General features: G+C 41.6%; 1 protein-coding gene across 3 annotated transcripts in view; it reads right to left on the bottom strand.

Moving 5' to 3' along the window:
• The window catches only part of SLC20A2 (solute carrier family 20 member 2), a 56,901-nt gene that overhangs the window by 27,867 nt on the left and 14,424 nt on the right, over positions 1-14,610 (bottom strand). For 2 of the 3 annotated variants that reach the window (XM_066548113.1, XM_066548115.1), the window contains exon 2: positions 4,127-4,677. In XM_066548113.1, coding sequence (XP_066404210.1) covers positions 4,127-4,415 — 289 coding nt within the window. In that variant the 5' untranslated portion in view covers positions 4,416-4,677. Of the gene's footprint in view, positions 1-4,126; positions 4,678-10,455; positions 10,586-14,610 lie in introns of those variants that run through there. The other variant, XM_066548114.1, reaches the window with a different exon arrangement.

The following is a 14,610-nucleotide window of genomic DNA, read 5'->3' as shown; positions in this document are numbered from 1 at the left end:
GCCTTCGTCTGCAGCTCATTGTTGCAGAGAAATTCAAGAAGGATTCCAAGAGAAATTCAAGACTGCTGAAAAGGCTTATGTTAGTCACGGAGAAGCCAAAGATACCCTGGCATAAGGAAATAAGTTCCCCTAACTAACTAAGGGACAGTGGGTAATGGTCTGTAAAGTAAATTCAACATCTGGCATTCCAGCAAGAATTCCAGGAAGAATGCTGGCCAAGAGTACAGGGGGAAAAAAAGTATCCCAAGCACCTCTTTCAGGAGTTAGATCAGACACAGCTGGCCACCAAGCTCTCGAGCATGCAGCTCCATGCTCTGACTCCTTTTCACTTTGCAAAGACACAAAATCCCTGCTCCTCTTGCAGTGGCAGTAACCTCAGGACAGCAAAATACTTTCGAGAGTGACATCAGCTTTTTGTGGACCTCCCCTAATGTTAGAGAATTCTTACAAAGACCTCATTGTAATACTTCATGGCCTTAAGACTAAATCTTTGTGTGTTGAGTCACCAGTGGCAGCAATCAGACTGCCATAAGAGAGCCTGAATTTTCTGGCTCATGCCTCCTCTCTTAACAGATCTGCAGCAGATACAGGTGATAAAGCAAGGTCACTGAACATATGCTGGCAGACTACCCAAAGTTTCAACCTCCATCCTCAATTCCAACATGAGAAGATGGTTTGAAGGTCTTGAAACAGAGCCATCTGCAAACAGTGATTTGCTGGTATCATATGTGGCTGCATTTGGAAGTCAACCAGTTTGTAAAACTGATCTCTCCTGGCGTACTATCCCAAAACAACTGTTACTTCTCTTGCTAGTGGAAATTCTAGATCAATCAAGGAACACCTGCTCTTCAATTTCTTGGCTTCTTTTCCCCTGTCCTAAAATAAAAATAAAAACACTTTGAAACCTTTGACATGAACTTAGAGACCAGCACATGAAGTGAGGAGAAGGAGAAATCAGACAGTTACATCTGAAAGAAGCCAAATAAAAGGCAAGCTACCCATAGATATGTAATTACAAAATACTTAGTATAAAAAATAGGGGAAATGCAACCAAGCCACAGCTGCACTGCAAATGTCTGGTGAGGACTGGATTTATTGTCAGGGGAAATAGAGGGAGTATGGAACAATTTCTTGTTCATTTAACTTCAAAGAATCACAGAATGGTTTATGTTGGAAGGGACCTTAAAAATCATCTAATTCCAAACCCCGTGCCATGGGCAGGAACACCTTTGACCATTGCTCAACTGAAAACAAGCAGTAGAGAAAGAAACAGGTGGTGAAGGACTAATGGATGGCCTGAGAAGGACAATGCATAATCTAAAGAAGTTTAAGGAAGTGTTAAGGAACAGAAGAAAATACAAAGGAAGCCAGAGCAGGACTTTACTCTGGGACTTGCAGTGCTTTAACTACCTACATCAAAGCTTTAAATCCTCTTTAACATAAAATGTATGTTCTCAACTTTTACCTTCGCAAAACTAACTTAGGAAGCAGGAGGCTCACTAGGCTGGGTCAAAGAGTGCCAAATTCTGACCCTTCATGCCTGTGGACACTGTGGCCCACACCCTTTCCTCTGGGTTAACATCCCCTGAAGACAGAGCGCTGCCTGCAGCCTGCCCCAGCGTTTGGCCAGGGTGCGTTTCACACTCCCCTGCCACTGAGGGCACCTCGTTCTCCTGAGGCTCCAGCGCTCAGTGCCAGCTGTGAGCCCGCACCAAACACCACGTCACCTGCAGGACTAGATTAGTACTTGGCTCTGCTAACCCTGGCTGGGATGGCCTCTCTGTTGGTGGCATCTCCTCAGTCACATCAGCTGCTGACTTCAGCTTGCACCAGAACCTCAAGAACAACACACGGGCAAGTCCTGACAATAACTTGACAGTCAATTGATGCTGGGCAAGTACTACAATCTACCCCAAGAACAACAGTCCTTAACTTCTCATCTGCCTAATAAACAACATTTTAACGTGCTCCAAACTACAACAAAATGCTACATATTAAAATTTTAATCCCATTACTTCCCGCTTCCTTTTCTCTTAGGAGAAGAGGTTGACCTGAAAATTACATCTGCTGTTTGCTGCAAGCATCAAAGGATCTTCCACCAACATCTGGAAAGAGGATACAGTGACTTTTGGTCTCTCTCAGACTGTTGACTCATTTAAGCCTCATTGAAATTCAGAAGCTAAATCCATTTGCAAAAACATGATCATGAGGCATGAGAGAAGAGGGTGGGGGAAAATACAGAGCAAAAACAGAAAAAGTAAACATCCAAAAAGGCTAAGAGAAAACACAGAAAAAATATCATACATCCAGAGAAAAGCTAGAGATGGATTTGAGGGAAAAAAAATACTGAAATCTGCATTTTGTAACTTGTGATTAATTCTGAGACTTATAATGTGGAATTTCTTCCTAATGCCCCTACTGGAGGAAGGGAATGCAACTGGTCATGAAGTTCACACAGGCTTATGTAAATAGGCATGCAAATAAGTTGTTTTCTTTGAGCTTCTGGCCAGTTGCCTCTACAGGGGGTATCTGAGACTTAAAACTTTGCCCTGCCAGGATCAGGATACCAGAAATAGATCCAGGAAAGAAAACGGACCCTTCCTTCAAAGGGAATCAAGAACATGCAGGTCACTCACACTTCAGGCGCTGTGCGGTGCTCCCAGCTCACCCATGGGAAGGGCCTGAGCCATCTCAGCAAGCACAAGGATAACAGATGCAAGTGGGATGGTGCTAAATAGCCACCCTCCACCTTGAGGGAAAGAGCAAACACCTACAGCTGACCCTGCAAGGTATCAGGAAAGAGGAACTGATGGGGCGGGGGGCAGGGAAGGAGCACCTGAGGTGGGTTAAAGTGGCACCATCTGTGGAAGTGGCTGCTGCCCCAGTGATCTCTTGGTGACCAATCCCTCTTCCCCTTGGGCAAGGAAAGGTGGCCAATCTTCAGGAGGCTCAGAGACAGCCACAGAACCAAGGGAACTACCTTCCCACTCTCAGGCACACAAAGCCACCTCTGACAACTCCAGAAACTGTCACTCAATGTCCATTTTGAACCATAAAAATAAAAGAATTTTTTTTTTTAAAGGCACTCAATTTTCCCTTTTCCCAAAGGAAACAGGAAAATAGCCACATGTAGTAAATCTCTGCACAGACTCACCTAACTCCTGTGCAGGTCTCACGTAAAAAGTGTGCAGAGGTTAGAAGGGATAGGTGGAAATAATATTTAGGTCAGGTTTAAGTAGGTTTAAGGAAGAAAATCTTCAAGTGGAACATCCCTCTCAAGCAGAGGATGCTGTGATGCCTGTGTAAATCACCAAGCTGCCAGACTGAGGTGGGAGGGCTGGCCCCTTGCCGGGGCTGCCTCTCCCACAGATAAAGGGTTTCCTCCCTGCTGCCCTTTAAGAGCAGGTTTGCTCCTTGAGGGAGCTCTCTAAAAGCTCACAAAGCCTCTTGCACATAAACAAAGAGTAAATACCGTGGCTTAATGTTACTTACCTCAGAATATGCTGTTTGTTCTGAACAGAGATTTGGTTAACTACAAACACAAGCAAGGGGAGCAGACTCTAAGGGCTGACCTGCTGTCGTTTGGGTCAGAAAAACTAAAAAGACCTTAAATGTGTGATAATTTTTACTGCTCCCTTAGTTTTGCCGTGGGTAAGGGTGAAATGTAGGACTAATTGCAATCGCTCAGCCAGGCAATCAGTTTACAGAAGCGTTTGGATTTTCTGAAACTTTTTAAAAAGGATTCTTCCTCATACACACTCATTGCAAACTGCTGAATCTGTAGGATCTTCTGTACAAACACAAATGCTAAACTTTTATATTTTTCATTTACCATCACAAAATTCTCCAAAATTATTTTTTTCAGTGTCTTATACACATATAGGATCCACTGTGTTAAACATTCCTTTTCATCTGTTAGTTAAGTGGCTGAACCACTGAAAAAAGTAAATTGTTAGAAGCATTTTAAAAAAACATAGGAGACTTAAAAAGGAATACAGGCCCCTGCATTCACACAAAAATGGATGTGCAGGTCCAGAAGATGGGAAGACTGAATTAACAGTGCTCACAGTTAACAGGGTGACAAACGCAGAACAAACATTACTTGGAATAGGAAAGTGTTACTTACCAACCATTGCACTCACTTCTCCTGCCATCAGCAGCGGGACAGTGTTGTTGTACAGGTTAACATCAATGATACCTTTCCGAATTGTTTCTCCTACTTTTGCTCCCAGTAACACCGAGCCAGTGGTTTCAAAAACTGAAGCCAAAATGCAAGCCTGGCGTAAAGTAACAACACCAGAGCCCACGGCCGTTCCGAAAGAATTTGCAACATCATTTGCACCGACCGAAAAAGCTAAAATAAAAGCAATGATAAAACCCACAATGACCATCCACAGGTACTCATCCATTGCCATCTTTCCCCAAACTGTAGATTAGCTTCCCCTTTGCAAATAGTTAATAGTCAAGGCTGGAGGGCACCGCCACGGATTTGGAAAGCAGATTTCTTGTAAACAATGAGTTCTCTCTGGAAAGTGCTGGGTAGTGTTAGAATGTGAAGAAACTGCTAACTGCTGATTTTCGAACTACTATAAATACTGTTCATTTGGCTGCCTTCGGTCAGCAGTGAAACACATTCCATATTTTGCTTCCAAACCGGTAGGACTGCGATGTTCTGTCCTGCAACAGAGGAAAAAAAAAAAAAAAAGAAAAAAGAAAATTAAAAAAAAAGGGGAATACTCAGCAGAGCTCATAACAATGCGTGTTTTCAGAAGTAAACAGATGATTTAAACCCACTAATGGGGTCCTACCTCAGCATGTGACTGCTCTAATCATAAAGCAATTCAGAAAAGATTCAAATTGGGTCACCTCCAAAGCAATATGTTTCTTGCAATATCACTGACCAAGAAAATCTTTGGAGCAATTTAAAAGGATTTAGAAAGTTTGAGAATTTTGTTTGTGCTGAATTTACCAAGCAGAGCAATAAGCCCTCTTTCTAGCAGGAGGATTCCTCTTGGCTTTTTGCACCCAGTGAATATAAGACAAAGGGTACACAGACCATACCACACAGCCTGACTCCCAGCTGATACAGAACACCTGACCACTGACCTCAGCAGAGCTCTCAACATTTTATCAGCTGCAGCCATGGATATGCTCCTTTGAAAAATTGTTTTATATGCATGTCTGTCTAGGAAATACCACTGAAAATACTCTGAAGAACATTAATATTCATCTGTTGTTATCACATCCCATGCTGTAAGAATACAATTTCCTTACAGCTTTTCAGTCACTGAAACAGCACAATAATTTCAATATTTCCATGTATCCCTACTGGTTTAGAGAAGTCTATGAAAAAGGTGCAAGGAAATCACTGAACTCTGTTTTTTCCTATAGATAGTTACCAATTACTAACAGTTATTATATTCAAACTATTGTCACAGATGTCTTTGAGTATTTCTTTTGACAGTTTCAGTTTTATGGCTGCCTTTTGAATTACATCTTTCTTAGTCCAATAAAAGAGTAAGCTTCTTCAAAGCAAAACATGGACACGGAGAAAGGGAGCTTAAAAAATAAAACCTTCATCATCCAAAAGACTGTTAAATAGAGTGATAAGGCTCACAGTGACAGGAAGATGGTCAAAAGCTAGAAGGAAATTTTCCCAAACCACCTGCCTCCTCCAAGGGCCAATTCTCTTCTGTTACTGGCCACCACAGAGACTTCCTGAGGTCCTGTGGCAAGGGGTTAAATGAACATTTAGCAGCAAATCTGCATCAGCCAACTCCACCTCTTTGAAGAAGCACTTCTAGAGAGCAGGGAATGTCAGATTAAAGCCCTGAGCCCACTTCCTGCTCACTCTCTATTTCCCCACAGTCACTTCAATACAATGTTCCCACACGGACAGTTTCAAGACCATGCTTAATTTCTTTCAGTTTGGGTCCTGTGGTAGCAGGGAGGAAGGGTCTCTGACACCCCTGAAATAATAGCAAAGTTAAAAAATTAAAAGAGATTTTGCATACTCCTGAGGTGCTGGATCCTTGAGAACAACCAAGAGGAAAATAAAACCTCTAGCCACAAGTGTTTCCTAGAAAACTCTAAAATTGATGTCAAGGATTGATGCTTCCTCTGCAGAAACATATTCAGTAAAAAAAGATGTCCCTCTTTCTTTCTGCAGGCTCCAAACTGGCTGAACAACTGTTGCTCCAGTCTTTTCCAGACATGGAGCAGACATCAATCCTTGAATGCCTTACACTCTAAAACAACATTTCAGAAGGTCTTAATGGCTAAAAACATTTGTATAAGGATTTTTATACTATGAGATAACATGAGAAAATGAAGCACCAAAGCATGTTTTCTGTTTGAAGACTTGTTACTTTTTTATAATTCATGAGCACTCAGCCCATTGAGTGGAAAAGGACTTGACAGAAACAGAAAAGGCTAATGATATTTGGAAGAAACAATTACAGTTAGCACTTGTTTGCCTGTGAATGAAGACCAAACCCCACTAAAAGCATTTATTAAAAAATTTCTACTATGCATGTCAGATTTTTGCCAGGAGATGAAGTACTGGACCAGGGTCCTTCCTTGATCCTGGAGATTAATGATTAAATTCTTCATCCTGCATGCATTTCCACAGTACCTTTGCCAAGTAAGCCTCAGTGCCCCAGTTTCTTCTCCTGAAAATGGGCAAAGCTGACTGAGGTCCACGCATGCACCCACAGACTGTGATTATACAAGACCCATTCCTTTGGACCAGCTAGATAAAAGCACACCCTTATTCCCAAAAGAAATCTGTCTTTCCTCCACTTATCAACCAACCTACCAATTTATTGTGGTGGCCCAGTTCCTGGGACTGAGAGAAAGAGCAGGGCGATTGTGACATTGCCCCACCACAAGAGAATTCATGGGACAATGTTTGCCAAATCTGGCTCCTCCAGCCACGGCGAGTTCTTGCAGTTACCAAAATAAACCACTAAGTCACAAGGTTGCCTTTATTAGCTTCCCTGGGAGGAGGATGGGGTGAACTCCTCCAGATGGTCCCAAAGAAATGAAGACTTCAAGAGTGCGTATGTGTGCTCCTAAATCACCTCCTGGAGGCCAGAGAGTCTCCAGGAGACTGTCAGCAGGGCTTCTGGCAAAGGGCTCAGAGAGGCAGCTACACAAACTCCCTCCCTGTGAAGTAGGATACATGGCCTCAGGAGAAAAGGATGAGAAAAGGATGTCTTAAGTAAGAAGTCACCCCACCTGTCATTTTATGCAAGGTGATGGTTCAAAATAGAGCTTCCTCCAAAACTTGAGAGGCTCAACTGTGTTGGCACAAGCAACAGCACCAAGCAGCAGCTAAGCTGTGTCTTTAACAAGATGGAAATCAAAAGGAAAAAGGAAATAAACACATGTTTAAAAATTAACATGTAGGTTGCCTGTGAATGGCTAGGTGTTACTACTTTCAACCTTAAAAAATGATAAGAGATTTTAAATGCTTATAAAAAAAAAAAGGAAAAAAAAGGCACATCTCTGCTGAGAAAGTTTTCAGAAATGCAAAATATCCTGCAGAGCAGGCCAGTGACTAAATACAGACTAAATCTTAGTCTGCTTCCTTCTAGAGCCCAAAATACATTTGGCATGCTCAGACATGCTGAACTATGCCCCTCATCACCTAATGTAACCCAAGAGCTTGTGATGTTGTTAGTGGGATGAAAAAGAAACTGGAAAAAACACCACACAGGAGGGAATGGCAGGTGATCTGCTCCACGTGTGACACCTGGAAGTCACCAGCCTGTGTCTCTCCTGTTCTCATATTTCATCAACGTGCCTCTATGCAATCCAAATGCAATTCAACCCGACCTGCTGGGTGCTGGGAGATCCTCCCAGTTACCTCTGGGACTGACACCTCCTCTGCAGTCAGGTGTGCTCTGCCACCACAGCAGACTCTGGGTGGAAAAGTACATTTTCCTATTTAGGCTTTGGATAACTCTTCCTGAACCAGCCCAACTCATTCTGCCATGCTGCAAACTCACACTTGGGCACTAGCAGGGCAGAGGAATTGTGTTAGGACCAGGAGCTGCAGGACCTGAAACTGGAGCGTGCATCTCTGATGGATGGAGAGAAATGCACAGAGATGGCATTTCAAGCTGGAAGAAGCTAATTCTGCATTAAGGCAAGTTTTTTAGCTAACAGAGTTTCCTTACGGTCCATAGTCAGTGCACCATACTTACAAGGTTTGAGTTGAAGCCTTTTAAATGGACTTAAAAACTTGCACCTCAGCAAGAAAAATTTGATTTTTGGAAATGCTAAGCACATCCCTCTGCCTCACTGGCAGATGATCCAGACATTCCCCTCGGACGGTATTTTATTATTCACTTAACAGCTTGTTATAACTCTGTCAAGACAGAGTGCTATTTCTTCCCTAAGGGAGAGATGAGAACAAAACCTAGGTAAAAAAGCACCTCAATTCATGCACAATGACAAGTGAATCCTCAGGAAAAAGCTAGGATCTCGTGTTAAGCATGAGATCATTTTAGGACATGTTTATATACGGACATTTACTAAGACAGGTCTCCTGGAAGCTGTTCACAGTACACTACTGAGCCTAGACAAGTTTTAGTGAAAAAAATAATACTAAATTTGAAAATCAGAGATGTCAGGGTTTGGGGATTTTTGTTTTTGCTAAACTAATTGCTGCTAAAGAGAACAGAGAAGTATCAAACAGCAGAAATGAATGGATAAATAAAAGCTCAGGACTAAGTTCAAATTCTAAGGAAGTAATCAGAGCGCATTACCATCTAGCAATCCGACTGTGTGACATAAAGGAACAAACAGAGATCCCATAAATGTCCTTTAATATTCTCTTTACTGAGAATTAGGGAAGAACCTACAGCATTTGTAAGGCATTGAAAGGTATGCAGCTCATACCATATATAAATCATGCTGCATGCAGCTCTCCTACTCTCAGAAGTTGCCCCAAGCTGCAGCTGAAAATTTTCTTCTGCTCTGGATGGGACAGAGATTCTGCGACATCCCAGTTTTAACTGATTTGTTGTTGCCCAAGTATGAACAAAAATCAAAGGACAGCAGCTAGTGTAGCATTTCCCAAAATAATTTATATGACTACTCCACTTTGCACTATGGCAAGGCAGACAAGGGAGGACAATTTCTTTTCCTCTGCTGTGTTGAAAACAGTAGATGTTTAATGACTGACAGCAGCACTGGATTTGTACTGACAGGCAGGTTCACTTCTAGTTACCAGTGGGGGAAAAGTCTGTCTAAAATGCTTACCAGACAGCAGCTCCTGGGAGATTAGTCCGTATCCTCTCTTTTATATCCTCGGTTTTTATATAAAACCAATCTGTCAGGTTCCCACCTATGTGTACAAACTCAGGCCAGATCTGGCATTCCAGTCTCCGGGTACTGAACGCAGCACTGCATAGAAACCGAGCCTGGTTTATAACCAGAGCTTCTAATGTGGTTCTTATCAATAGTCCTTATCATTTCCAGTTCATGCTCAGGCCACAAGGCTCACAAATTATTTACTTAAAATTACTAACGCTACATTCATGATATGAAAGGTAGTATTGAATCAAGTGGTTCAAGACAGAGAACACCCCTATATGGCTCTAAATTACATGCACAGGACTTGTCACAAGGCCAAACATTATGCAAGTTCAATGCTCCAGTACACAAAAAGCACTCTGAACTTACTATTAAAAAAAAAATCAATTACCACATCAGCAGAAGCAGGTTTTTCTATCAATCAGTTCCTATTTTAATACAGTCACAATGTGTTTAAGCATACTTCATGCTACTACTTGATATGGAAACAAGACTGAAGTTGATAGCTTTCCAAGGATTCCTGTCCAGTTTAACATTGCAGAGAGGGACAGTCACTGTCAGCTCCCAAAACTTCCAGAGGATGCTTCCTTTTCCTAGTCCCTATCAACCTTCTGTTCCCACCACTGAAAGGTCAAAAATGGATATAAAATACCTAGCATGAGATTTTGTTGCTGAAAACATTCACTAAAAACACAGACAGCAGTCACTTTAAGCAATTCTACAAACAAGTAAGAAAGGTGAAGTATCAGCAAACTCTCCCATGCATTTGCTGATAAACATATTTTTCTCTAACTAAAGGACAATTTGATCCTTCAGTGACTGAACAAAGTCTTTCTAACAGGCAAGTAGTTTTATGACTCAATACTAGAGATTTGCAAGATCCATTCAGAGAAAACAAGTGTTCATGGTTACAGAAAACATGTTTTATAAAAGAAAACCATGCAGAGAAGTCTTTAAAACTCACCCAGTATTTAAAAGTTTTATCAAGAGAAAAATGAGCAAAGTTCTTCTAGCAACCTTTCCTCCTGCTCAGAAATACAGTTTGCAGTCTAAAATAGATATCCTATCATTCAGCACAGTCACATCTGAACATGCAAACTTTCAGAGGGTAGAAAGAGGGCTGTAACTTACACCAGGCAGTCCGGGGATAAAATTCACTCCGGCACAGGAGAGCACACAAGACAACACTGAGAAGCATCAATGCGAGTCCAGATTCTTATTCAGTAGGTGAAAATCTGCCTCCTCTTAAGCAAAGAATTCTGCTGGGGGTGGGCACTGATAAAACACAACACTGCGTCACGACTGCACCAGAGAGACAAACCAATCCAATGAAGCTCGTATTAAAAGCAACAAAACGCTCCCTTCCCCCTCCCCACCCCCAGGCATAGCCATAGACAAGAAAGGAAATCTCATTTTTGACTGTCAGTTGGGTGGTTTGGTGAGATCAGGTAATCTCTGAGGAGTCCCAGATCTTTTATTTGCAAGCACACTTAAATGCACTTTTAATTCACGTGCCTGTGACAGTAGGGTATGTACATCCAATTTGGGAATGATGTTGCACACTTGCTACTTTATCCATGTCAGTAGAGGTCCCACAGGCTACACAGACTGCAGAAAGTTAAAGATGTGCACGAGTTTTGTCTGGATCGATGCCTAAGCAAACAACACTTTCAACAGTTCAGCCTAAATTATCCAATCCAGATTCCTTCAACCACTTTCCTTTAAGTGGGAAACATTTTTTGCACATAAATCAAGGCAAAACTAATGTTTGCCTAAAAGTACCCGGCTTAGCTTTATATAAAATAATTGCTTTAAGACTATATAATGCAATTCAGTTATCATATTCAGCAAAAAGGAATTCAAATCAAAACTGCATTGTCACAGTTAAAAATCTGACTGACAAAAATTTATTTGCACACTTTTATGGTTTATAAATTTATCTGCTAAGTTTTACTCCATTCAGAGTCATTAAAATGTGTGTAATGATATTAGAACTTAATATAATTAAATCTGCACATTTTCCGCATCCTGAACATTTGAGAAAAACCAAATCAATTCAGTTTTGTGAACACAGACTTGGAAACATAATCCTTCCTGATCTATTTTTTCAAGTTTGAATAAAGGATATTTCCTAACAAGAAGTCAAAAGTTTTCTGAATTGGTTAAATTCAGCTGCACATCTGCATGGGTTATTTGGTAATACTAAAAAGTATTTTACATTTCTTAAGAAAACTCACATGGATTAGCAAGCCTACATCACCTTCTAAAAAGAATTAGGAAAAAACTCCAACTAGAAATCTGCAATGAAGAAATGACATTCAAATCCCCCCCCAAAAAAAAAAGAATTATACCTATTGAGCCATGATTATTTTTAAGAAATGGTGATTCTTTATTTAGGGTCAATACCCCACTACAACTAAGTCTGTGATACAGCTGCTACCTTTATGAAAAGCTACATCTCTTTAGTCTGGTTGTAATGTCTTTCCTTTTGCTCCTGTAATAGCTGACAAACAGGCTTCCAGTTTTTAGAAAACTGAGGGGCTAAGACTTTCACAGTGGTTTTCCCTTACGGACAAAAGCAACATATTTTAACAACAACAGCATGTTAATCTTTTCCTGCAGATTATATATCTTAATACCTTTTTTTACTTTTTTTTCCCTAACAAATAGCACCCATCAATTCAAGTGAGAGCGACCATAATGGTAAACATTAAGTCAGCTTGTATTTATAGATCTGGATTCCAAAGTTTTAAGAAAGCGAATAAATAAGCGCAGAAACTTCTTGTAGCACTTATTTAACTTTATAAGGTAAAAAGAAAAAAAAAAAGGCAAAATATTATTCCATGTTCTGTTTATAGCTGATGTCTGCCTCTCCCAGTAAGCGTTAAATCCATCCTAATGCTAAGGACCATTCCACCAGCTTACAGCAAGCACCACCAGCGTGCAGGTAAAAACACTGCCCAGGGCACATGTGACCTGAGAGGTATCTATTGCAATTCCAAGCCCCAGAAGCTGCCAGCCTGACCTGTGGGAAGCATCTCAGACCCAGGAGAGCTGCAAACTGGAACCATTTGAGTGCTGCTTCCCACGAGCCAGCCTGGCCACAACGGTGGCTTCTTGTTGACCTAAGCTTCAGAGCTCGGTCTACACACAAAGCAAAGGATATAATAAACAGCACAGAGAAAAGGAAATATCTTCAAAGTTTCTGTTCTGCTACATCAGCATTGTGGACTTCAGGCATGGGAAAATTCAAGCCAAGATAGGCTGACCATTAGAAAGAGTTATAATTTGGGACACCACTAAAGAAGCAAGCAAAGGAAAATTTATAAGACCACAGAATAAATTGCGAGGATTGGGTTTTGGAAATGGCAGCACCAGTTTGGTTCCCATCAAATCAAATATTTGTAGAAATGATAAATTACAATCTCGATCAGATATCATAATTCGGTTTTAATCGTAATTTATTTTGGTAAATCAATAATTGATAGATCCTTGTTTGATTCAACAAACTCATGCTAGGCAGATTTATATTCAGGCTTAAATAATGTAATAGGACAAGCCAATTTAAATATTTCATTTTAAACCCCCTTTGTTCTGCATTTCTGGATTAGCTATTTTTTGAAAGATGCCCAGGTTCTCATTTCCCAGTGACCATTAAAACAAAGTTAATTTTGCAACTAAGGGTTACTTTTATATCAAAGGTAACTGGCTTTTTTTTGCCATTCAGGTTGCAAGGCTACATATGTAAATGATTATTCAGATTTTAGAACACCTACTTTTTGAGTAGAAAATAATGGGGGATGAGTATAATTTTCTAACATAAAAACCCCTAAGAATTGGAACCTGAATGCCTGTAAAATGCATTTATTCATGAATAGAAATACAACAAAAACATCCAAAAGCTGCAAGGTTAGTGACCAGCTACAGGAGTTTCTGGGCTCTCACATACCTGCTGGTACTCTAAAACTGGGAGCCATAAGCACCTGGAACTGGAGACACTGACCCTGCCTGGGAACCCTTATTCCCCCTCAATCTATAAACAAAGGAAATCAAATCAATGAGGAATGAAAAGGGGTGGCAGATGGCAGCCCATCATACCTCAAAGAAATCTCCAGCCCTCTTCTTTCTGGTACTTAAGGCCCCCATGACCATCTCCACCATGGGAGCCTTGAAGGACACCACAGGCCAATCATTACCTGGAAATCAGCCCTGAGGCCCTTCAGACTAACAGAGATTTAACCAAACCTGCTCTACCAAACACAGCACCACTTCTTGGAGCTCTGGTAGTTCTATTATGCTCAATGAATACCAACAAAACTCTGAGCATCTGCTCTGTAGAGAGCTGCAAACACAGTTTAAGTTAAAAAGAGCCAATAAAGCACATCTGCTTTTACATATTGGATAGCAAGTTCTGAAACATTCTGTTATCTATCAGGATAATCTCCAAAAGAGATACATCCATGTTTCACTGCAAGAAAACCATCTCAGGGACTCTGCAAAGTTTAATGCAGTAGATATAAAAATTAAGAAGTCATTTAGCAGGGAGCAACTCCTCTGCTTTGATTCCTCTAAGGAATCAAACCCATTGGATGGGGATTCTTGATGGCTCTGAACTCTGTTACCCTGTCATCCAAACATCTTTTTTTCCAGCAAGCTTGTGGGCTCTCAAAGAGGACATCCCACCCCAGTCAAGGGACTTCCACTCCCAGTGGTCGAGGTGAATTAGCTGTGCTTGCACAGGCATGCATGGAGAGCTGCCATGTTACAGCATGTGACTCTGCTTGAGATCACACTTGTCTACTGAGTGAGCCAGCCCTGGGAAATGAAAGGGAGGAACCCACAAGTGGAATTGCTGGAGGCCAAGGCTGGCGCAGAGGATGACACAGGCTCCGGGTGCTGTGTGGCCTGGGAGAGCCATGCTGACTCCAACCTCTACCACAGCACAAGCCCATGTCCAGCCAGGAGGAGTTCAAAGGCAGCAAAGCAATTCTGAAGGAGCAAGGCTTTGGCCAGTGCTGATTCAAGCTGGGAATGGTCCTTTCCCAGTTAATGCTGGGAACTGGACTTGGATCGCCTGTGATTCCAGCCGACTGACCAGAGACTGGGGCACACACATGTCCACACTAAGACCAAGGAAAAGGGTGAGCTGCTGTTCAGAGCCACCCTGAGCTTAATCTTCCCCTCCCCAGACCCATATCCAAAAGAAGCAGTCAGCACGGGCACAGTACTATAAAAGCCCTGGCTACTGCTGACAACTCAAGGAGCGTTATCCTGAAACACTAACGG

This window comes from Molothrus aeneus, chromosome 4 (assembly GCF_037042795.1).
Source record: "Molothrus aeneus isolate 106 chromosome 4, BPBGC_Maene_1.0, whole genome shotgun sequence".
NCBI classification, from domain to species: Eukaryota; Metazoa; Chordata; class Aves; order Passeriformes; family Icteridae; genus Molothrus; species Molothrus aeneus.
The sequence above is the reverse complement of the archived record's forward strand: the minus strand, read 5'-3'. Positions and strand labels throughout refer to the sequence as shown.